General features: G+C 39.9%; 1 protein-coding gene across 1 annotated transcript in view; it reads left to right on the top strand.

The window, feature by feature from the left end:
- Nucleotides 1–25,646, top strand: part of trappc9 (trafficking protein particle complex subunit 9) — a 117,826-nt gene extending 92,180 nt beyond the window's left edge. The window contains 2 exon segments of the mRNA XM_061664150.1: nt 24,600–24,823; nt 25,222–25,646. Coding sequence (XP_061520134.1) covers nt 24,600–24,823; nt 25,222–25,401 — 404 coding nt within the window. The 3' untranslated portion in view covers nt 25,402–25,646.
- Nucleotides 25,647–26,041: the final 395 nt, after the last annotated feature.

Here is a 26,041-nt window from a genome sequence, read left to right as displayed (position 1 = left end):
ATCATGAGCCTTTAATAATGCATGAATCCATGAGAAAGGTCGACGTTGATAAGCTCCGGTATCGCGTTTTGACAAGGTTTCATCTGTAATGTTAAGAATTCTTTTTTTAATTGTATTTTTATCTTTTTAAAGGGCTGTTGCAACTTTTACCATGTAGGATTTCTTTTCACTTTCTCTGTTACTGTTCATTTATAAAATGCCTTATCGCTGTATACTGTCCAAATCTACTGTCTAAATTTCCTTGATTCATCAATTGCTTTTTCGTATGCACTTTAGCAGTGGCGGGCCATGCATGTGGTACCCGGGCCTCCAATTGGGACTGAATCCACCTCTTCACACCGCCATTATCACGTCCCGCTAACATAAACCATCAATACTATACAAAAAGCAGGAGAAGTCTATTGATCATACAGCGAGGCGTTTCACTGGTTACAGCAGTTAAAAAGTAAAATAAAATAAAACGGCACACATTTGTGCCATATACAGCTGGAGCAGTTCAGAATCAATGTTTTTCTAGTAACATGACAGAAACATAAAGAATATTAATAAGATAAATCATATTGTATTCACCGGAGATGCTGATAATTAAATGTATTAATGACCACTGATAGCTGCAGGTGTGTTTTTCTTGTCAATGTTGGCTGTTACAAGTTAAACTCTGACCAGCCAATCAGAGGATGGATAAATGGTGACTGGTATGGTGTAAATGTTTTTTACATTGGTCAGCACTACTGATTCTTTTTGTATAATTCTGAAATGTACAGACTTTTTCAGTTTTGCGTTATTTTATGTTTTCTTTTTGTTTTTTTAACCACTGGCAGTTCATCGCTTACTTTTATACCATTGCAAACTAGTCAATGTGCAAACAAACTGGTTCAAACTCTGAAGGCGAAAGCACTGACGACGAGCGTCAATTAGAACGGCGTCCTTTAATAGGTGCCGAGGGGAAATAATTGGTCTGTGGAGGTCTGAGTGAATCGATGGCCAGGGGCTCATATATGTTGTTTGCTCTCAACGCACATGGGACCTTCCATCCCTCTTCCACCTCACAGTTGAGGCACAGTTTGAATGTAATGATGCCGTGTATTGACAGCCTTTTGCAAATGGTGAGAGGCCCTTTCATTATGAATACCAGGACCTTCTACTGTAAGTCACATGGTTGACACATGGCAAAGCACCCAATTATGTATGAGATGGAGCGTTTTAATGATTACAGGTTAAGGCAGTGCCTTGAGAAATCGTCAAGTGTGCAGTGGGATTTATCCAATTTTACTTTATTGGTCTGTAAATGTATTTTTTTGTGGATAAGTGCAGGTTTTTGCATGTCACACAGGGTAATATCCCCATCTATGACCTTTTGCGATAGTCTAACACACACGCAGAAAACCATGCACACACCTATTTCTTAGCAGCTGATTCGCTTTATGTCCTCCTCCTCTCAAACTGGGCTGGCCTTTTGTTCTCCCCCTTTGTCGACTCTTGTCATTGCACAAAACACCTGGTATTTAAGAACAATCACGCTTTGACGAGTAATTATGAGCTGTTTTCAATGCGGTATTGTCTGCAAACACAATATCCTCGGCGGTCCCTGAAGGCAACAACGGCAAAGCGCTACAGGTGGTCCAATGGTGAAATGTCCTGAATGAGTTAAACTAAGCGAAGCGCTGTTTCCAACGAGCAGTTTGGTTCAGTTTGTGCCTAGCTTACAATGTTTCCATTGTAAAGTTTCACATAGTATCCAAGATGTACCATTCAGTTTTCAGAAGCCCTTTGTTCGGCTGCCTGTCGGTCAAATTGATTGGTTAGGGTTTGTTTGTTTGTTTGTATGCAATGGACTTAACGGCTTGGTAGAAAGGGGCCTTTCGTAGAGGGGGCCCTCGGTTTACGACAGTACCGACAAACGACATTTCAAGGTTACGAACGACGTGCAATGAACTAGCGTAAGGCAGCACAAGAAGGCATGCTCCGTTACCGCCATACTTACTGTTTTTCATTTGATTGCTTTGTGTTACAGTGTTGTTTATACAAATATTTACTGTAATCCTGATGTTTCGAGGTTACGGATGATGCACAGCAAACGAGTTGGCGTAAGAGGCAAAAAGAGGGAACATTCAGTTACCACCTTACTATTTTCTTTGTTTTATATATATGGCCTACAAATGTAGTAGCCATACCAAATATGTACTGTAATTAAGACTTTCCTACTGTGTTACTGTAGTTTAATGATACTACAGCGCATTCTCACAAATTCAAGTAAAGTCTCCACCATAGGAGCAAAACTCCAGTGTAAATCCTATTCTAAACTACATTTCTTCACCCAAGCACGTACCTGACAAAAAAGAAATATATCACCTCATTCTGATGTCCTTTACATGAGGGTCCTCAGTTTAAGACTTGACCGGCATACGTTTCAAGGTTATGAATGAAATGTATTGAACTAGTTTGTGAAGGCATGGTCACTTCAGGCCGTACTTATTCTATTCGTTTGATTGTATTATGGATGGCCTGGAAGTGTTTTTCATGCAAGTGTTACTGATTGACTATGGTGCGTTCCGACTGTATAAATTTAGGTTACGTTGTAGTGAACCTAGGATCCCCTGTACTCAAACTCATTGTAGCACTTCCCTCTGCTACTAGCGAAAGTTCCAAACAGTGAACGCGTTTATCACGGGGATAATTTCTTAACCCACGTTGGTAAAGGTGAAAAAATGCAATTAATAGACACCATATATGGTAAAAAAAATTTTTTTTAAATACCTTAACCCCTTCCACATTTTAAATACATTTTAACTTGTTAAAACATACTTTTAAAATGTATTCCTTCGTTGAAACTTTTTAAGAATTCCTTAGTTCTCTCGCTTGCACACTTCTCCAAATAAGAGGCCAAGTGTGCTTGCTTCAAGATGTTGATTTGACACTCTCTCTTGTTTACTGTAAAACTGACACATAAAACAAGAACATTACACACTGTATATTTAAACATCCAAATGTTCAGCCAAACCATGTATTAACAAAAGTCTGCTAGCTTAATGCTAAAATATATTGCAAATTGCTATGGACGGACTAACGGACATTACCGTAGAGGTTACATTAGTTCCAAACTTTAAACAACTGCTCCTTTAACATATGACATCTACACATCACATACAACAAAAGATACTTTAACAATGTATAATTCATGTCATTGCTGTGTTGACTTGTATAAGGATAAATACAGTTATTTTACTAAAGGTTAAATTGTGAAATTTTGTTTGACATGTTATTAAACCTGGCCAAACGGGTTGCCTCTGGAGTCTCCACTGTGTTCTTTCCTGAAGTGCGTCAGTTTCGACGGTCTATAAAGAGAATCTACGATAGGGACTCAAATGTGCTGTGTGCACTGTTGATACGGTCTCGTGTGTGAGGATTGGCGTCGAGCTTGCCGGCTGCGAGCCCCATCCAGTTAACTGATTCGCCCCTCCCACGGGGGCTAGTGTCGTGCCGTATACGGTCGCAAAGGTTAAGCGGTGAGTCAGAAGCGGTGATGACAGGTAGAGCAACGAGGCCCGGCCGAGCCACCGTGGAAGCGCTGTGTGCCGCACGCGAGCGCCTGCAGCTCGCTTGACAAATCAAATCTCTTCCCTCTGTTGCTTGGCACGACGGCACTAGGTTCCATAATGTCCTAATGAGGTACGTGGGGGTTACAGACGTGAAATGCCACTTTTCTGTACCTGACAACAGCTTTTCTCTCCCCGCACACTCCCTCAAACAAAACACCGAGCCCCTTTAAAGACGTTGTTTAGTCACGCCAATATGATCAAAATGTGTGACAAAAATAATAACAAAAAAAAATTAAAATAGCTACCTCAAACTGTGTGTGTTTAGTAGATTGCTGTTTTTACATTGTAGAGTTACAGGGACCGAACCCAGCTGCAACTAGCAAAAAAAAGGAAAACATTTTTGAACTGCCCATATTAATAGCTTAAACTGTAAATATACCACAAACGATTACATCAAACGAGTTCATCAATTTGAACTTACCTCTTATGAGCCTTAAAAATATTACTTAAAAAATGGCTTACAGATTATTTGAAGACTTTTTGTAACTTCCACTAACAACCCAGGCTCAATTGAGCTCCTCCCCGACATGCAAAGCTCTTTTGTCAACCGAAATGTATCACTTCCGCTATCATTTCTGTAGACTTTTCCTATTTTGACAGGACTTTGGCGGCATCGTGTGGCACCTTAGGGTATTTCAGCAAGAGCACAGAAACCACGAATAGGATTATTTTTTTAAGAAAATAGCTGGGGATATGTTCCACAGGAGTGTTTGTCAGTAATGATCAGAGAGCAGATTTGAACATCGGAGTTCTTCACGCAAAATAATCAATTGAAAACTTTCAGGCTCATTTAGCACACAGCGCAAATTACGACACTTTATTGGTTACTTCTGGAGCAAAATATACTTGTCATTAGCGTTGGAAATCTCTCACCACCTCATGTTTCGATGAAATTAAAGATTATTGACGTGTCTTCATACATTTGTCCTCGCAAATTCTTTGAGTAAAAGTAGACATTTATTGCCATTATCTTTAATTAAAACAACCCTGAGGAGATAAGAATGAATGAAATAAAATTAATTGTACATGCAGTCAGATCATCTAATTGGCGCTTATTCATTCATTATTGTCAAAAAAGCTTAACAGTGTTAGTAATTAAGCATTTAAAGATGAATATAGTGTCTTATCACACACAAATCAATTGAAAAAGCAATAACAAAGAGATGGCACACTGTGTCATGCGTCCACGTTCGTGTCACAGAAAGCTCCGTGATCTGACATCACTGTTGAGTGAGGTTGTCACTTTCCTCAAACGAGATAAAAGTTGTCATATTGAGTAGTTTAGCTGGTTTTAGGTTAACAGACTTAAATATGTATTGATTGTGCTAACAGCAGAAGCTGCCCGAAACTCTGGCTGTAAACCAAGACACGACCGACTGTTTTATCAGACATCTGTTTATACTTGCCCCGGTTCATTAAAGTGAGAGTTATCCACTCGGATGCTTGCGCAGAGGCGTCTACGGACATTTCTTTTCCCTCATAATGCCATCAATTGGGCAATTTTACATTTTTCACGGTTTGACTTTTGGCGTTCCACCAGCATTGCATTTAAAAAACAAATCCATTATTGAACTGTATTAATCGATTGAGAACCTTACTTGTCTTAGACGTATCCATTTGAGTTTGACCAGACATAAAGAAGATAAGATGCAGCAAAAGCAGTGCAGCGATATGGATTTTCCACGCAGATGGATGGGTTGAGCCCTCATTGTTTGTGTGTGTGTGCAGAATTGTCATACACTCACACACTTTCTTTACCATGCAGTCTTTATTTCCCGGTAAATGTCGTTATATTCCCCGAAGAGTTCTTTTAACAATTGACTACTCGAGGCCTCGTATAGGTGGGCATCGTTTTGCCTTTTCAAAAAAAAGCAATTCCCCAGAAAGTATAGATATGAAATTGTAATTCTGCCGAGGACAAATGGAATGCGGTGCTGTTCTGAATTATAAATGAAAGCAGAAGGACCCCAGCGCTGCCGTCTTGCTGCTCGTGATTCAAACACTTGGTCGTGTGCACGACGCGGTCGCACGACATAACACAGCCAATCTGTTAGTATGGCTTATTCTTGCATTTTAAAAGAAGCTGCTCCATCCATTACGATGGAAGTTTTGTTGTTGTTGTTGGCTGGCAATTTTAATTAAAGGGGAATATGATCTAAAATACAAAATGCATAAATCAAAAATGTCATTATTTTCCAGAACAATGTCCCTCAAGGCCAGGCCTTTGCAAACCCTTGGTTAATTTGTTATTTGCATTATTGTTGTATGTCGTGTATTTTTTCCTCATCAGAAGAAAAGTTATTACATTCCAACAGTATTGCATCATAACGAACAGCTCTGAGGCCATCTAAGCCTTTCCCATGTGTAAAGTACCAATACAGTATAGGGGGGTTGTAGTTGTAGTAAGTGCTTAGGGGGGCAACGACCAGAGATGTAATTAGTTGAATGCAAGAAGCTACATGTGTGAACACACCCTGTGGACATACTGTAGCAATTTTCTGCTTCTGTACGGACGGACAGTATTTACTGTAGTTATTGTGATCCCATTTAGGGGGAAAGCATTGTGAAAGGGGCTTCACGCTTCCAGTTGCCCTAAGCAAATCTACGTACTACATATTGCATTAATCTGTCACACCGCAGCCTGGGCATGAGTGAGCTTTGTAGTTGCTCACACTGGACTTCCATACGCCTTCGTCACATTCGCCGATGGCCGACATTCCTTGACCACTGTGCAGCAACAGTTGTAATGTCGTGACGAAAAAGCCTCAGACTCACGCAACCCACACACTCTCTCATACCAAAATTATACACTACAGCAGCAAATGTGGGTAGTGTTTTCATTTGAGAGACGGAGCCAACGAGAACTGAGAGAATCAGTAAAATGTGAGCCCAAAAATAAATAAATAAATAAAATAACATCATGTCATGTATCCAGAGCACTGCAGGCTTTTGTAACGTTTTCAGGCAAAGGCATGCAGCAATTTAGTTTGTCAGCTCCAGTTCTCGCCCTTGGCCGTCAGCTGTGACTGGTTTACCAATATTACTAACACTCCAGACCAATAGTGTACGTTTACAATTAATTGCCCTGTAACTGAAGATTTTCTGTCAACCGTTTGTTTAGTGTACAGGGTTGTCCTGTGACAGTGAGTCATTTGCATGCGTGAGGGCTCCCCCTTCTTTATCTAGACAGCCAATGAAAGACATTTTAATGTCACTGCGACCTGCATGACTGTTTACTTAATGCCCTCGACCCATCTGCCAGTCTGAGTTACTTTCCACTCCATGATAGCGCACCCTCGTCCTTATGGCACTTCAGAGAGAAAAGGCCTCAAAAACATGACACACCATCATAAAATAATTCTAATGATAGATACATTTATGCATTACAGTTATTGACATTCAAATTGGACATTTACCTGCCCTGTGTCCAATAAAACATACAATGTTGAAACATTAAATGAATTCAGGCATCAGCAATTATGAATGGTAACCAGCTGTACAATTCTACAAAAGGTTTTGTGCTGTACTATTTACCCAATTGGACCTTGAATTCCTGCTGCAATACAATTCACAGACATGGTGCACCGGCTTAGCTGAAAATGTAATATTTTGTCACTGTTTTGCCATCATTTGAAAACAATTAATATTCATATGTTATGGATTAAACCCATTGTAATAATTCAAAAATATTTTACTTTAAAACAGTCAAGGACACTCAAAAGATGAACAAAATGCATTTAAAAAATATAAATGGAAAACAACTGAAAATATTAAATACATCAAGATGAATAGAAATAAAATGCCTCTAAAAATAGTTTAAAATTTAAAAACAATAGATAAATAATAATGCTTTTCCAGTCATTTTTTCACCCATCACATTAATTTTAGTGCACAATCTTGAAAAGATCTATATATATATATATATATACACATATATATATATAGCCTGTGTGTAAGATTTATACAGGCACTCATAGTTGCATCCTAACCTGTCACGATGGCACATTACTTAAATCACCTGCAGGTTGTTACTCAGCTGCATCATTATTCTCTTATCCGTCTGCTTAATGCAACTCTAAAACTTTGATGGCCGTTTTATATTTAGCTGCCACCATATACTGCCAATTTGCATATTTTAGCTGCAACAGCTGTGGAATCCCCTGCCTCCTTCCACGGGCTAGCCTGCAGCATACGCCACATGTTAAGATGTTTTATTTATTTATTTTTTTAGTGATGAAGCAGTACCACAATTTAACTGACTTGGTGTAGTGTGTAAGATGGTGTATCGTCAGTCGTGTCTTACCTATAGGCTTGTCATATATTGGAGTAATAATGAGAAAAAAAATATCACTAACACAAAAATATATACATTATATATACGTATATACGTAAATTATTTAGAAGACTACAAAGGTTGTTTTTTTTAACATTTTTGTGAGCGTTTTCAGCTACCAATGTATGTAACACTCTGATGTTGAAAAGCTGAGGATAGGTTCCCAAATTGTGGTGAGGTGAATCCTTGACTAGAGAACCGCAAATAAGCGTGGGTTCACTATAGTTTGCATTTTCCAGACTGTACCACTTGCATGTCCCACTTTACCACTAATAAACACACTTTACAGTCTTAGCCTAGCATTCATAAATATGCAGTGCTCATTAATACCATCTACTGCGTGGAAATGAAATACGCTCTGTAGATTTGCCTTTATACAGGTGGACATGCTGACAGGGCCCCTCTCTTAGTACCCTTAAGCTACTAAGGTCCTGGTGACAGTGTTGTTGGTACAAAAAAAATATGCTTGGAAGTAACCTTGCTGTGCATTTTGAACATCACGTAGAATTATTCACCCCATTTTCGAGTGCTTGGGAAAACAAATGAATAATGCAACAGCACTCGGTGGCTGTGGTAGGTCGTAATGAGATTTTTGGGTCGTATGTGCTTACGGAGTCATCTTGCATTAGAGGAGTGTCATGGTAAGAAAAACAGGGTTTAGGCTTAGCTTTAGGTCAAGGTGTAGTGAGGGTGGCTAAATTTCATTATGTTGCTTGCAAGAAATGGTAGATTGATGCTCTGAACTGAAGAAAGTTAGTTTTCTTGATAGAAATAAGCATCACGTTATGGCTGCGTAACAGTTTTACATTTTGTCCAACAGCAGTAACCTCTGATATTTGGGAAGTATTAAACACTGAGTTTCCATGGCAAAATTTTCAAAACACGTATTGCATTTCAAATTGTGGCCAATTAGTGTGTTGTCAGTAGAAGTGCGTGAGACACAGAAATGCAAAGTTTAATTAATTAGCTGCCAGCCATTTTCAAAGCATATTGCCAGCGGTTTTAGAGCATTTAGACTGAACTATCAAAACTCACAGAATATTGTGTTCTGTAAAAATCTAAACACAGAAAAAGAAAGAGTAGACTCTTACACTAAAAAAAAGTTTGTTTCTAGCTTTTTCCATTCTTTAGTAGCCAGCAGCAGGACATTGTGTGTCACCAAAAACACCGACCAAAGAGCCAGAGACCAGAGTTTTTGTTTTGTTTGTTTTTTTGTGGAAAAAGGGAAAAAAAAACGTCAAGCATAGTGACTTTGACGCTAATATTTTTTTTTTGGTGGGACCACAAGCTGTAAAACATCAAAACAGGTCTGAGGAAGGGCTTTCGATTGCAAAAAATATCATTTATTTATCGATATACAACTTAGAAACGCGCCGTGAATGACGCTGACACACCACATGGCTTGAGTGTGGCTTTTTTACATGGCATTCACCATTTACGCCATGAACTGCATCGTCTTTTCTCTCGATCACGACACTCACTTGGTGTTAAGGGCGCGTGGCTGAGTTATTTGAAGTACAGACTCAGCAGAAAGAGGTTCAAGGCTTCATTCAGAAAACAGGATTTGGTTAGGAGGAAATCTTTATCAGTGAGTGTATGAGACTGATGAACTCCATTTGTTTTTTTGTTTTTTTTTTAACGGAGAGGTCACAGGATGTCAGGGCTTGTGAAATATTGACAGAAGGCCCTGTGTGATTTGTTATAGGTGGACTGATTAATGCGGTGTGACTCACTATTGTTTTGACAAAGGATTTTGCTCAAATGTGAAACTGCAGATGGAGCACACACCTGCTAAAGTGTGAAGACAACAGATGGAAAGATGTGCTGTAACTAGGCAAATGAAGAGAAATTTTTCTGATGTTCCTATTGTGGCAGTTAAATTGGAAATGCAATCGTGTAATAGTGCATGACAAGATTTGGACTTTGGAACAGCAGCGAGTGCAATACGTAGCAGCCTAATATATGTGTATAGTCTCTGTGAAACCAAAAAAATGAAAAAAAAAAAGTACTAATTCAGCATTCAAGCACTCACTTAAATACTCAAAGAAAGTCAACAGCAGCAGAGATGAGCTATAATTTAGATTCATTTGCATGTAGAATTGCAGGCATAGTGTCTTGGTCCAGTAGGTGGAACTTGACTTTCTCAAGATTAACAAGAGACTACTTGTATAAACTTTGCAAAGACCCACACACAGCCTTCATTCTGTCCTGCTGTCAGAAGGGTCATGCACAAACCTATGTATTCATCCATCCGTACATCTGATCAGCTACACACTATTCAGTCCCTTCTTCCATTTGGTAGAGTTTCATTGATGTGAGCTAATATTTTCAGCATTGTTGTAAAAAAAGAATTCTATGCTCACACTGACAAATCTCTGACAAATGTATTCGAGAGTATTTGGCATATTTCGAAATCAAGTAATCTGTAAGCCACTTATTTTTTTAGGGTAATGCTGTAAGATTAGTTTGAAATGTAGTGCTATGGATTTGAGATCAACACCGCTTTTGAGTAGAAGATAAAGATGAGGGGGTTAATTTTGGCTTGTCTTGTCAATTATAAGGGAGAGAAATGCCAACACGTTAGAAGCTGGGCAAGTTTAGGCACCTCACATTTGAACAGACTATGTATATGAATGGTAGATTGGTATATGGTATAATGACACGCTAGCTTGTAGAAATTGTGTGTTGCGATTGTGAGAAAAGGGGATGCAGTTAATGGAGTGAATGATGAAAGTTTAACTGGAGCCAAGCGGTGAGTGAGTGTCGTTCACAGCACGGTTCATTCATTCGTTCAGTTGTATATATGTAAATGAATTATTGTTGTGCTTCAAATGCCCTTTCTCAGTCTTGTTTTTGTTGTTTTATAGTTTGAGGTGTCACAAAGCAAAAAACATTGCTGTCAAAGTCACTGTTCTGCTTGATATGTCCTTTGGTGTTTTTGGTGAAGCCAACCAAGGTTCTAAAAAAACGAGTAAAGGTAAAAACAAACTTTTTTTTCTGGTAAAAGAAGAGAGTCAACTTTTTCTTCTGGTAGGTTTGCTTACATTGTCACAAAACACAATATTCTGTGGGTCAGTCAAAATTCTCTTAAAATGGCTAATATGGGGAACTCTGCTCTGAAAACAGCTGGCAATGAATGAGTTAATATGGGCAATTGCAAACATTTTTAGGGGGAGTCAATTCGTCGCTTTTTGTGGGGGCGGGGGCTTTTCACGGCAGGAGTAGCGGGAGGTTATTGTATTAATCATTCATAAAACATGAAAACAATCATTACATTACAAGTACATATTTATCGACCCATCTCTTGGGAAGTATGTATTCAATACTGCACTCGACTTGTTATAATTGATGGTAGATACATGTCACGCATCTCTAACTTTGAGGTCAGCTGGTTTTCGTGCAGTTCGAGGAAATTATTGGTGACGGTTATTCACGAGTGCCCTAAGATTGACTGCCGTCCATTCCTGGCTGTGCCCCGCATCTCGCCTAATGGCAGCTGTGATACTGGGTCCAGCTCACCCACGACCCTAATGAGGACAAAAACTTCGCAACAGCCAGTGGACCAACATTTCAGAAATTCTCTTAAAAGATCCATCCACTTGGTGAAGTTTCTAATGCATTTGTTGACTAAACCCACTGTTTGGACCGATAATTTGTGTCTCCTCCAATGTACACTGTCTGTCTAATTAGTGTGCCATTTTTTTAATTACTAAATAAGTTATGAGTGGCGTGTCATTAAAACAACGTTTGTTTACTTGCTGTGGTTGTGTGATGACACTTACAAAAAGCAGGTCACTGTCGTCGTGCCCGGCAGACGCCACTCTCGCTCTCCAAAGGCCCGCGTTGTCATCACGCTCTCTTGTGTTAGTGTCGTTTTACCAGTTGTTAGGGATACAATCTGATTTCTAATAGCACCAGTCATCGTGAGACGTGAACGTGTTACATTATGAACGTGCGCAAACTACCCAGTCTCGTATCATCATCATGCTGTTTGCTGTCTGTGCAAAATTGGAGGGATTCCAGCGTGCAATGACTTGGTCATGATTGTTTTGGGAATCGGCTTTTAGCACAAACCTTTTGGCTTGGTTGTTTACATAGGAATATTGGGCTTTGGGGTGAAACTTACCCTTACAGTACCAAATTTGCCAAACTCTTTTTGAGCAGTGTATTTTGAAAGCTAAAGTTAACTAGGCTAGGCAGCGTTCCCTTTGAGAACCCGCTTCAGCCAAGGTTTGTTTTCCTTCTACCTGCAGTTATTCAAAACGTACATGTTTCGCTAAGGGACGCAAATTAAATTACAGAAATATGTGTAAGGCAGCCCCAGGTGCTGCAAGCAGGCACAATTCTTGCAAAAGCACCACTGGAGGGGAGGTGACACCTTATGAACAAAACAGGACAGGCGGTATCAACATACTATTATAGCCGCGAGGGTGCTCATGACGATGGCAGTCACAGCCTGTAACCAGAGGCAAGCTGTTCTTAGAAGCAACACTTTATTTAGAAGGAAAGGAACGTGTTGACAGCCGCATCTTGGCACCTTGTCTTTTCTCTCACTTCATGAATTTGTTCATTTATTCAGCGGACTACTCCTAATCTCGTTTTTGTCTGGCTCATTCATCATGCAGGGAGAGGGGGGGGGGCATTGCCTCCTTCAGCGTGTCTCGCCGTGGCTCCAGATATTAGTCATCAGAAAGGCTGAGGAAAGGAACTCGCACATCTGCAACAGAGTCAATCAGTTCATATGACGTCCAAGTATTTATCATATCGCCGCCTTGAATGGGCTTTTTGCTTGAATGACACACCAACAGTAAATTTTGCTGTGACATTTTTCATTTTGAAATCTACATTCGAAGGGTTCTCACGTAAAAGCCGACTAGTGCCATTTCGACAAAAAGAGGCACGCTTACTAGCAGATTGCCTTTTAAATGGCATCGTTAGATGGTGCATTTCAAAACCCTGCAAAACCAAACCAACTATATGTAAAACTGACCTAAACTAAACTTTTTTTAGCGCCACTGCCATTTTGCTGCAGCTTCTGTTGTCTGAGGCAGCCTTCACCGAATACCGTAAATAAAAAGGATTTCATTTTCAGTGAGTTCTTGACTTTTTACCATTTTGAACAGAAATGACAAATTTCAAATGGATGTACCTTTTTAGACCCAAAGTTGAGTTGGCTTGTTGTGCTACTCTGAGAAGTCAGAAAAAAACAAGAATAATGTTTAACCATGGGAACAGTAACCTTAAGTTGACATCTTAAGAAAGAAATAGTAGCGTGAGTTACAATTTTTTTTCAGTTTTGTTTTTTAAACAGTCATTTAGAACATTCATGGTATGGTGACAAAGATATATATTTTAGTCCTGACAGAAACAAAAATATATATTTTAATAATTAGGAAAGCTGATAATTTAGGGTAGCTGTAGCATAAACCCTTAAGCACAGATATTAAGTTCAAGAAGTCCCCTTTTCGAAAAACACTGTACTGCTTGAGCGCGATGTGAATGCTTAAGCCCGAGCCATGATGCACTCTAAAATGGACCAAAACAGTCCACAAACCACGGTAATATTTTTTAATGAATATAAATAATACAGTACTTTTATTCATTACTTATTACTTTATTGTCGAAAGACATTTTTTTTCTCCTAAGTAAAACCCCGAGAATATATAAACCTTTGACCATTCAAGGTTAACCTTCTGCTCCGTTGCTGTTCTAAATTCCTAAGGGAAATATCTTTGACTGAGTTCTCAACTATATGTTCAGCATTTAGTTGAGCAACTGTGTCTGTGTGGATATTTTGGATCTTTACAGCTTTTCTCAATACCGAACAACGCTCTCAGAGCGGCCTGAGTGAAGCGACACATTTAAATTACAGCCTGGCAGCAAATCAATGCGTTTAAGCCTCATAGCTGAGTCAGGTAATTACTTCTTATTGGTTCATCACTACGGGTGATACGTCTGAGGAAAAGTGAGTTTGCCTTTTGGTGTTTGGTTTAACAGAAAAAGACCAGGAACCTAGCTACAGTGGCTATAAAATGTCTACACACCCCTCTTCTAATGCAAGGTTTTCATAATTAAAAAAAAACAAACATTAGACCAAGATAAATCATTATAAAACTTTTTCCACCGCTACTGTGACCTATACTTTGCACAACTCAATTGTAAAAGGGGTGGAAGTAAAAATAAACAACTGAGATAATGTCATTGCACAAGTGTGCACACCCTCTTATAACTGTGGATATGTCTGTGTTCAGAATTCACCAATTACATTCAAACCTAAATTTAATTGGTTGATTCTAAACACTGCCACATCCAGTGTGTGCACACTTCTGCAATCACGTTATTTGAGTTATTTTTACTCCCCCCCCCCCTCCCCGCCCCTCTCCCCGCCCCTTGCGATCAAATTTTGGAAAGATTATCCTGAGTGATTATCCTCTGGTGTGCAATGCGTCGCGAGTGATTTTTCCTCCCAGATCTACTAAAAAATTGGTCGTGCCATCAATCAGAAATATTAAACCCGTTCAATATATACGATACAATCCTTGTGTGTGGTCACCACCGAGTCTGGCTGAGCCACAGACTCAGTGATTGTAATGGAACGATTACACACAATTAGAGCCACTGGTTGTATTGTGTTTGAAAGCGCATCTGTAAAAGTTTGCAACTGAAATTTATTTACCACACACATTAACAGATTTCATACCAATCAACAGTTTGTGAGTAAATCAAAACAAGCTTTGGGTTTAACTTATAACAGGCCTGGATTTCACACTTAAGTAAATTTGTAAATGCATTGAGATGGGAAAATCATTATTTCCGTTATTACTGTGACATTTTTGTTTGGTGTTGTTCTGTGAGATTGTTGTAATGTAAAATAATTTTCCTTGGCTCCATAAAACACACATAAACACGTTGGAAAACACTTCTCTTCTGAGTGCCAATTAAGCTACATTGTCACTACATTGTTGGAAGTGTCTTCAACCTGAGAAATTTCCAGATGGGTCACTGTCAAGGTGCTCATAGGTAGACAAGCACAGCTTTCTCATAGTTATACAAAGGTATTGCCACGTCCTTTTAGACCTGCAGCTGTCATACGTGTCCACCTGCCTTGATGTTTTCTAATGTTGTATGAGCAGCAGCCACCATTCTGACTTGAACAGCCACATAGTGTCCTGTCCTGTACTCACGCTGAGTCAGAGCATGGTCCGGGATCTTATGAAAGGGCAAAAACTGTAAAATAATAATGATAATAAAATAGAAGACTTTCACTGCTGCTTCGAGATTATTTGACAGAACACACTCACGGGCAGATGGATATTTATCCAGAACGAGACTCAGCCTCACTGATTGTTTGCCTTTTTCTACTCTCACCTGACCTCTCATTCTTTCCTCCCACTATGTGCAACATTGAGAGCACGGACTAAAATAGCCACATTTGTTATTTTACCTCAGTTGGCCCATAAGAGGCTGACAAATGAGACGAAGCATGTTATCCTGTAGAATATAATGACAGTCCTTAGAAATAAAAAAAAAAAAAAAAAGAAATCCAGTGAATTTTGCAACACTTTTTGTAAGAACTGTATGTAAACTTCTGCGACAATTTGCAATGACGTTTCTTACGGAGATAATTCAGACTTCCTAAGTAAGAAGGCTTTGTACTTAAACCTGACATCTGTCTTTTCTTGCGAAGATACTGCAGGCTATTTCCCATAAAGATTTTCAGGAGAGCGCAGTTTTAGTCTCCGCTGAGCATTAGGATGCTCCTTGCCTTCATGCTCCGGCAGCTTAAACAAGCTTTGCTTTTTACTCATGTAGCTGTGAGTATTTGTTTTTACAGGCACAGAAAAGGCTCTTAAACTGAAGCACACTTGCCCTTTCGCTCTCTCCCCTGTCGGAGCATGCCGGCCGTGTAAGCAAGCGTAAAGCCACAGAAGCCAGGCCAATTTAAAACACTTGCTAGGGATATAGTCTGTCGGTATTACTTTGTCGAATTACAATTACAAATGTGCAATGGGTGTGGCAGACTCCACAAAGGAGAGAACTAGTTGCAGTTTGTTGTTAAATTTTTTCGGTAGCTGAATTACGCAAAAACTGGACATCCAATTTCGGGGAACCATTGGGGAGGGGGGATGCACATGTGCCAAGGAGGAGTCCATAAAATTCTCATTAATAATGCAGAGAGGAATTTGCTTGTCTATTTTCACCAATGGTAGAGTCCATTCTGGAAACTAGCCTCTTAACTAACAAACAGATGCACTCTGCGATTTCTTGCACTTTTAGAATTTCCTTTTTCTCTTTTTGCAATTTGAGTCATGCTGGAACTGTTTCCCCCTGCCCCAGAATGCTCATGGTAGAGTCCTGTCCAATCTGTTCCAAATGTTCTTCGCCATTCTCCACGAACTAAAAAGTAGCCTGCTAACTAATGAACATGAGTATGTCACTCAACATTTTTTTTCCAGTTATGTTTGAAAAGACATCATTTTATCCTTGCCTTTTGAGCCAGGATAGAACTGTTCCCCCTGTAAATGTTACTCTCCTAGCCATCAATTCGTATTGTTCCTCGCCATTCTCGATCAAGCTCAAAATTAACTGACATAGACGATCACGTCAAATACGACACCAGAACCAGAAAGCCTGTTAAAAACAAACAAACTGAAGGACAATGGCACCGACATCCCCTCACCCCCTTTTTTTTAGAGGGGTACAATTTAAACGTCACCATTTTGAGTTGACAATTCCACAGGTCCAAGAATGCAAATGGTAGACTCCAGTCTGTCTATTCTTACATCGTTCTCCGTGTACCAAAAGCCTTCTAGCTAACACATCGACAGACAAACACAAAGATACATTACCATTTTTTATTACTGCTGTTAGTCGTTTTCTCCTCTTTAAGTCATGGCGGAACCCCAAATAAAACATTTATAAAAAAAATAAAAAAAATGCAAATACTTGATTATATTTTTGGGGGAAACAGTAGGTAACAGTTTAATCATGGCTCTTTCATTTCATGTCTTTTGACTGTCTATCGGACAACCTGTGTCTGGACCAATTTCAGAGTGTTTCATGTCCAACCACTCAGCAGATGCCGACTTCTGTTCGGCATGATAGAAGTTCATCAATAAACCAGTGTGTTTTTGGTGCCCTGATTGGCGACGATGTCTTGGCCTCTTCGGAGGCAGTGCTCACTCAGGTTGTGTTAAAGTTGAATAATTAAAAGAACGAGGAGGGAAAAGGGGGACGTAGGTGGAAGCAAAAAAAAAAACAAATACATTTTTGCCGCTTCTGCAATTGATTCGTTTATTCCCAAATTGCATTTTTTTTCCAGTGATGATAAGAATGGTAGAAACCTGATCAAATCAAATTCCCGATGTATAAGTCACAGTCAAGCAATTTTAATTGTCATTCTCATTGCAGTATATGTTTGAGGATTTCCTTTTTAAGTTGTTAATATGATTTTGTTAACGTTAAGCGCAGCACTATTTGACTGTAACTACCGCTTTATCATCAAGGTTATACAATTATTTAATCCACATACCTGCCTTTCAGTCTGTCATCATTTAATCATTTCAGTGGCACTTTTGTATCGCTTTGCAATAAAAGTTGAGCATAATAAGCCGAAGAAAGATTGCACTTATTTCTGGGCTATTGCATTTGATTGCCATCACAAGCTCTTGTGGTTGATGGTGTAGATGGGAAAGTAAAAGGCCAGATGTATAGGTATTATTAATGTACCTGGATTTAGCATCTGTTTTTCTTTTCAAGCAGATCTCAGAAGGAATCAGAGCCTTTATTCGTATCGCTTTGCTTAATAACCTTGAGGGTACTGTCTTATAAATGGTTTAAATAATACATCTCTTTGCAACTTGACTGGGGGACTGTCTAGGATAGATTTCAAATAGACCTGGTTTAGTATGGACTTAGTGCATGCATGCGTGTTATTTTTAAAACAAAATCTAATTTGAGAATCTTTTGTTGTGAATGGCCTGTCGCAATGCCAATATTGCAGGTAACTTGTATTCACTACCTTTAAAGTGTTTGGAGATGTCTTACCTTCAGGAAGATTAAACAGAATTTCTTATAAACCTGAAAAGGAGAATTTAAAAAGGCCTGATGAGTTGAATAGTGACGATAGAAAAGTCTTAGGAGGAGGCACATGCAATGAGTGCAGTCTGTTACTTGTTTTTGTGAAGCAGTGATTGATTGCACACAGCTTCAAATAGTGTGCAGTTTGGATCTAATTTGATTCTGAGTCACAGAAACTAGGTTTGCATCTTTTGGCCATTTGCAGGAGATCTTGCATTATACAGCCATTAATCACTTGGAGGATTGATGTGACTCCACTGATTTGAGCCAGTATGGCAGCTGTATACTATTCTATTTGTCTATTGGTCTATTTCCCCTTCAGTTTCAGTTCTACAGCACATGATGCTGAGCAGTTTGAAGGCTCGCTCGCTATCCTTGCGTTTAAATTGGAGTGCATTCATTATGCCGTCCTGGTAATAGGAACCTGTTAAGATACAAAGAGTGGACTCATTAACAGCTGGAAAACAAACACAACGAAAGATCTGTCAACACACAAGTGCTATTTGACTTGTTTGTGTATTACCAAGGGTGACACATTACACTCACACATTAATGCATTGCCTCATTACGAGTCTTGGACCTTTTGCCGTCTATCCCTCTTACATTCACTATTTAGGCTTTCATAACCAAAGCTAATCCCCTAAGTAGTATGCCACCAGTGATTAGTGTTGTTTTTGCAATATAAGGCAGACATGGGCAGATAGGATAGTTACTTTTTAATGAGATAACTCGTCAATGAATCGCGGCTAGCTCAGCGGGTGACTGAAGTCATTTTTCAAAGCCATTGATTGCCATTTGTTCTGTGGAGGAAATAATAATGTTGTAGGTAGCTGTCATTAATGATTTGCCCTCGGGTGCACTTCTGACAGCTCATTACCTTCACAGTTCTGCTTCACCGAGAATTTGCCACCAAAGTTAACGTTTGGACACTCTTTGACCTGAAAAACTCAGCTTCATTGATAAGTTCTAATATCTCTCCTCAAAACCAACCTAGTTCCTCAATATCAGCCATCGCTGGAAGATGGCAAGCCGCTGTTGGTCGCCGGCTGCGTTGTTCTTAAGATCAATAAAACTGTCCTTACATTGGATGGGACACACACACACTGAGATCACTACGCAGTGCTGTGTGCGCCCATGTTTATATTCTGGATTAGGGTCCTGTCTGCCTCGGTTCTTGTCGTTTCGCCATAATATTCATTTGTAAACTTCATTTGTCATGAATTGTAATCTACTTCTACCATTGTAAAATATCATTCCAAAAATGCATTTAGAAAGGCTGCCACCTTAGGAGAGAGGGCACTAAAGCTATGCTCGTATTTCCAGACAGATTTTGGCATTTTGGTGGTCAAATAGGTTGTTTCTAACCTCGACAAACTGAACCATAAACACAGAACCGACTTGAGTTAAAATTCACCGTCCAGCGTTTTGTTCACATTTAGTTGACAGTTGTTCACGTGGTTGTTCAGATAGCATCGAGGCACCCTGCTAGTTTTCCTGTCACTAGCCTGGCAATTTTCCACAAACCAAAGATGACGCTCTTTCTGTTGGGTTAAATAAAGTTTTCTTCTCATAAACACATCCATCCACTTTATTATTGGGTTTTTTTTTCCAATTGAGCTACCCCTAATTAGGGTGGAGTGTAAGCTTGAGTCTATCCCAGCTGACTTTGGGTGAGAGGCCCTTTTCAACCTGAACCGGTTTCCATAAACACAATGAAAACTTAATGTCTCTGACTTTTGATCAACACCTTGTACTGCAGCTCAATAGATAATGGTGGTGTATCTAACATACTGTAATGTTGGGACCAGCAAATGTAAATTTAGCTATACACAGATATTTTGGATGATGATGCTATGATGCCGTGAAGCACTTAATCTTTTTATCAGAAGCCTGTGAAGCATTTGTTTTCGACAGCTGTAGGATTAATTTAGCTTTACCATAATAACATTCTAACCCACAGTTTTTTGTATGTCATCCGCAGATACAATAACAAGAGCATCATGCCACAGCAGATTGTGAGTGGGTGAATAGTTTGGGCTTTTGTGGTGCTCCTTTTTTTTTTTTTTTTTTTTTTTACATGAGAAAATGACATTGCCTTCAAGTGCAATGGCTTTAGCTCATGCCTGGGAAATCCTCTTCATGTCACCCCCTTCAGCTGTGTCATCAGTAGCAATTTTTACATGCTTTCAGCCACCCACATGATGGCTTGCTCACTTGAAACGCACCGCGGAATATGGGCAATGCCATGCCTCGCCAGCGTCAAGGCAATCTCATAGTCGGGCAGAGTTCATGCATAAAGCAATGTGTTTAACTTGTTTTTTTTTTCTTTAGTAACTGAAGCTAAAAGGTAAAGGTCCATATCAATCCACAGTTGAGTCAAATATTTCATAAAATGTTTTCTTAAAGACTAACTTTGGTTCATTGACGATGCAAATGACTGGTGAGAAATCCACGATGTAGTCAGTTCGAAGCCGATTGGGATAGACTCCACCCACGACCCTAATGTGGACAAACTCCATAGAAAATGGATGGATTGTTCTTTGCCTAAGTTCACTGATGAAGCACTGATGCCTTCTATTAAATATCATGATAATAAATCAACTATACAGTCGCATTAGTACGATTGCTTGTCTCTTAACATCGCCCACAATGATGCTCTGACAGCTAATCATGTAAATGGATGATTCTGGGCCATTAAACAAACACCTCATGTGTCAGCAAAACTCAATCAATACATTAGACAGAAGGAAATTCCGGCACCACGCCTAAGGTTATCTATATATGTTAAAGTTTTATTGTTGAAGGCAAAATCGATTCGTTTGCATAATTAGGCTTGCAATGTATCAAGCGAGGAAGCAGGCAAGCAGAGCCGAGTAATGAGGCAGGGAAAACGGAGTAAACGTGCGGCTCGGCATATGACAGCAGCCATGTTTAGACCTCACTATATAGTGCAACTCTCGGGGGAGGCTAGTTAATAACTGATTTTGTTCGGGATATGAGTCAAAACAATCATGGCCTCTTACCGGCTCCTCCTCTTCTTTCCTTCAAAATGCAAAATGACGACTGTGGTCAGCTTTCCTGAATTGAATTGTGCAGGTAAAGGTCACATTAATGGTGGAAAAAGTTTTGAAATGATTTATGTGGGTATCATTTCTTTGTCACTAAAAAAAATGGTATGTGAACAGGGGTGTTTAGACTTTTAATATCCACTGTATGTGTACCATTACCAAGTAGGTGTCAAAGGTAAGAGAAGAAAAATGGCAGTAATCTTTAATATTGTAACTCGAAAAGATACATCAGCATAACTTATTTTTTTTAATATGCAGCTTTGACAAGAAGTGGCAGTATAAGTGAGCCATTTTTTGTTTGTTTATTATAAAGATTTTTTAGTTGTCTGTGTACACTCTAGGGTCAGATAATGGAATCGGAGCCATCTCCATTCACATGATAATATTTATTATGTGGACATGAGCTGAAAGATAGCTGAAAGTGCCTGTCACTCTTCAGCGTTTTGCACAAATAAACAGATAAGATTTATTGTGGCAGCTGTTTTTTGTCCCCACTACGCTTCACCACTCATGGTATCTGCAAAAGGGGAGCTAACCCAACTGATTTTGCAAATCTATAGGATTGAAAGAGATACACCTTTTCATCCAACCTGAACCTCAAACATATTTTTCAGACTGGCTCCAACTGAGCTTGTTGTTTCGGCCCACATAAAAATAAGGAACTGGAAATGTGGTGTAACTTGGGATCTCTGGGTTCGCTATCAAAACGTTCAAGGTTAACTAGAATTTCCAGTTTTCACAAAGGGTTTGGCATCAATTAACCAGAACTACCATTGATTGCATGCAGGCATAGTTTGCCAATTTTATGATTGCTGTTGAGAGCAATACTTGACAGCAAAAGCTAAATGGAACAGAAGCCTCAAGTGGCTAAAACACATTTCACCATTTTTACTCATTACTGAGAATTAATTACGAGTAAAACTTCATTATTTAAGATGCAGGAAACTTTGATTTTGTGTGTTGTATGCAAAGTAAACTGTAATGGAAAAGGAAATGCGCAAGCATGTCTCCTTCTCCACTTGTCACATGTATTTCAAGCCTTGGAATGGGGCTCCATTATGTGTAGACAGTGCTGGCTTCAAGGGGAATGATTTTTGCAAAGCAATCTGTTCATGCTGTACTTTTCATACAGCCATAAAACATGGGCGGTTTATGGAGTAAACAAGAAGGAACCCCAAGCGTTTGTGGGCAGTCTGTTTGTGATATAGTCATTCAAATCTGATAGGCATTGATTTTTATCTTGCACACACTGTGGAAGGGCCAGAACATGCAGTAACTGTGCTTTCTTTTCATGAATATCTTCAGTGTTGTTATAATGCCAATTCAGAAGCTAATATCTCTTCATCTTGGGGTTATCAATAGAAAGGTATTCAATCGACACAGCAGCAATAATACATGTGCCAGTTATGCAATGCTTGAACATTACAAATATTTTCTCATTTTGTCCAACTTCAAAGATGGAGCGCATGTTCAATGGAATGTGACCAAATCAAATTTCCATGGCTCGTCCGCAAATTGGTCTCATATTCATCCTTTGTCAAACCCAAATGGTTTCAATCTACAACAAAAAAAATTAAAAAATGTAGGAATCAGCAGATTCACCAATCGATGTGGCTTGTGAATGCATTCTGCTGATGTCATCGTTGTAGTCTCGTGAACAGCCGTTTTGTTCGATGAATCTGCTTGAGGATTCAAATGCATGGAATCCTGAGTGTTTTAGATGAGGCGGAATAGAGGTGTGCATGGGCTGGCGTACTACCGGCTCGCGCCGCGCTATTACACAGTGATGAGCTGACACCGCACCTGTCGTGACGCACACCCTAATCCAGTTAGCGCTCGCAACCCTCCAAAGTGTTACTTTCCATCTTCCGCTCTTCTGCTCTGGCTAGGGGCCCGATTGGTTTATTTAATCTCTGAGCCTCAGTTTGATGTATTTATTTATTTATTTTACACGGGAGGGAGGCGTCATCTCGCGCCATTTTCCCTCCCCCCTTCCCCCGCCTTGTTGCTGTGGCGACTCCTGCAGAAGACTGCTGCAGCATCTGGCCAGGGGCGGCACGCGAGACTGAGCGCCTGTTACGTAACACCTTGTTACTAATGTAGCCTCTTGTTAGTGGTAATCGGTGTTTTTCACAATTTCACCATGATATAAATAATTCAAAGCATATTCAAGTGACCTGTTTTTTTTTTTTTTTACCAATTACTTTTTGTCTTGAATGCCTACTAAATCCGACTCGGTGTTTTTTTGGGGGGTATGGCTTAATAGCATTTCAGTTCATTCGGGAATATTACAGTATTTATTACAGTAAACTGAGTTATGAGTCTGGTTACAGAACAACTTAAACTTTTCAGTCAATCTACCGCTGCATATTTAGCAGTGAGTATTTTTATATCTTTACCTTTTCTAGGTATTGTCTGTCTCCGGTCAATCCAGACTTAATGTGGTGGCGGGGTTCATCCTCTTCTTCTAGCGACAGCGCGTTATTGGTGGCCCCAGATGCCACACACACACACACACACACACACACACACACACACACACACACACACACACCCACCCACCAGCTTCACCCCAATATCTGTCCATCTTCACGCCCCCTCCCCAACACACTCCAAACACCGCTCAGCTCTTTCATCAGCTTGTCACACGACGTCAGCTGCTGTGACTCACAGTGTTTATCGCAGCCGCGGGCGTGACACCAACAACGTGTGTGGCATTTTCTGCGTGCATGCGTGTGTGTGTGTGTGTGTGTTGAGTTCACTTGTTCAAATCAAACCGCCACGTTGGCCTCTGCATCTGGGCCAAATCATAAGAGGACTGCGAGTTTGAGTTAAACTTGCTTGTCACTTGTCTCCGATGAAGGCGACGTATACATCGAAGCGGGGTTTGTGCATTTTAATTATTATTCACGATCATTATGGTCTGTACTTTAGGAAAAAAAGTAACTTGTGAGATTAGCATTTAAAGCTCCTTGATATACGTAAAATGTTTTTTCCCATTAATGACAGGGAAGAGTTTTTCTTTGATAGACATTTAGAGTCAGGATTTTTCAAGGTTGAAAAGTGCTTTCATTTTCCTTAACAGCCTTTAATGTACTTAAATTTTCACGTCAAATCCCAGAAGGCATATATTTTAAATTAGAACAAAATCTCACAGCACACCATCCCAAAAATATCACAAAGAATGGATACAAGGGTTAATTTTGCACCTTTTGACATCTAGTGTAAGAGCACTTAATTGTTCTGCTTTTCACTATACATGTCTGGCATAGATAGTTGAACAAAGATGCATATTGGCCCAACACACTGATTCGGAATCACTGGCTCTGATTTGACACTTTTGTGCTTCCTGTTCTAATAGACATGGCCACCAAATTCCGAGCCAATTGTTGAAATAGGTGGTGGGCTATGTTGCGATAGTGATAGCGTGAACGATGAACCGCAATATTGCAGAGGAAGACTCCATTTTTAAACATATTTCCATACCAACATTTCTGATCCCCTTCTATGCCTCTGTAGATGTGTTGGTGAACGGGAAGCCGTGCGACTGCGACGTCATCGCCGATTGCCAAGTGGGCGACGCCGTCTCCCTGGAGATCAAGTTGACCAACCGGAGTAAGAACTCCGTGGGCCCCCTGGCTCTGACCGTGGTGCCTTATCAGGACTACCAGAACGGGGTTCAGAACTACGACCTGGGCGAGGCCGTCACCTTCATCGGTTCCAACACCTTCTGCATCGACATGGTTAATACTACACACTCCACATTGGCAATCCACTATCAACACTCACATTGTGTCAATCAGCGTCTGCCCCTCCACCAGTATTAAAGTTCCACATCTTAGGTCTAACACGACCAGTACCGGACAAATGAAATTTTGGAATAAAATGTTCAAGGGTCTTAAATTAATGATTTTAAGCAAGACAAAGTCACCAATAAAAAGTTATAGTTTGCACTTACTGAGATTTGACTGGAACTTTTGCAACAAAAGAAAAAAAAAAAAAAAAAAAAAGTTTCTAAAAAGGAATTGTTCGAAAATTGAAGCCAAAAAAAACCTCCGGACTCCCAAGCATCGACCTTTAAAAGTATGAGTGGAAGGGAAGCTATGAATAATTTTTCTCACATTGTCTCCACTTTTTGCAGGTCAAACCTAAAGAAAAGTCCATCTGTGTGGGCGCTCTGCTCTTCCTCTACACTGGAGACTTCTACCTTAACATCAAGTTCCAGGATGACAGCGCTGGGCGAGAACTGCCTTTGGCCTGGTTCACTCTGCCCAGCGTCCACATCAGAACACTGGACACACTTCTGCAGGCCGTGGCCTGATTGGCCCACAAAACTGATACATTTAGTCTTCATATCTGTAAATAAAGTAGACATCACATGGAAATGTCCCTTTTAACATGAAACAAACCATGTTAGGAGTAAGCTTGCCAACTCGCCTGCTGAGCTCGCTACCATGTGCCAGTCTATAGCTAGGATGTAAAAGTCGGTAAGTTATATTTTTTTTTCCTCCACACTGAACTGCAGATGAAATGCACTCATTTAAATGTAAATAAACAAAATCATCAAAACTGTTTTTACCCCCGCTCGTGTTGTCATTCCAACATTTTGCAGGTTGCAGTCTTCGGAAAGGTAACATTTTTGATTCGCTATAGTTGATGCATGTGTGTCCGGACACTGTATATCTCTGTGGGTCTCTTTTACTTGGCAGCAAGAGGAACTGGACGGCATGGTGCGCAAGCCCCCTAGGAGGCTGTTACATCTTGTTGCAGCACCAAAGAGTATCCTCCGGATTTCTACCGAACTTTGTTCTTTCGACGCTTGTGACTGACAGGTAAGTTAATAATTGAGATGTCAGTACACTGATCACCTCATCATTGGATCAGCGTGGTTATATTTTGACGCAATGGGAGTTAACCTTGCTACTTTTATTTGTTTCATGGCAACACCTCTGGAGTCTATT

This window comes from Phycodurus eques, chromosome 20 (genome assembly GCF_024500275.1).
Source record: "Phycodurus eques isolate BA_2022a chromosome 20, UOR_Pequ_1.1, whole genome shotgun sequence".
NCBI lineage: Eukaryota > Metazoa > Chordata > Actinopteri > Syngnathiformes > Syngnathidae > Phycodurus > Phycodurus eques.
This window is presented reverse-complemented; position numbering and strand designations above follow the sequence as displayed.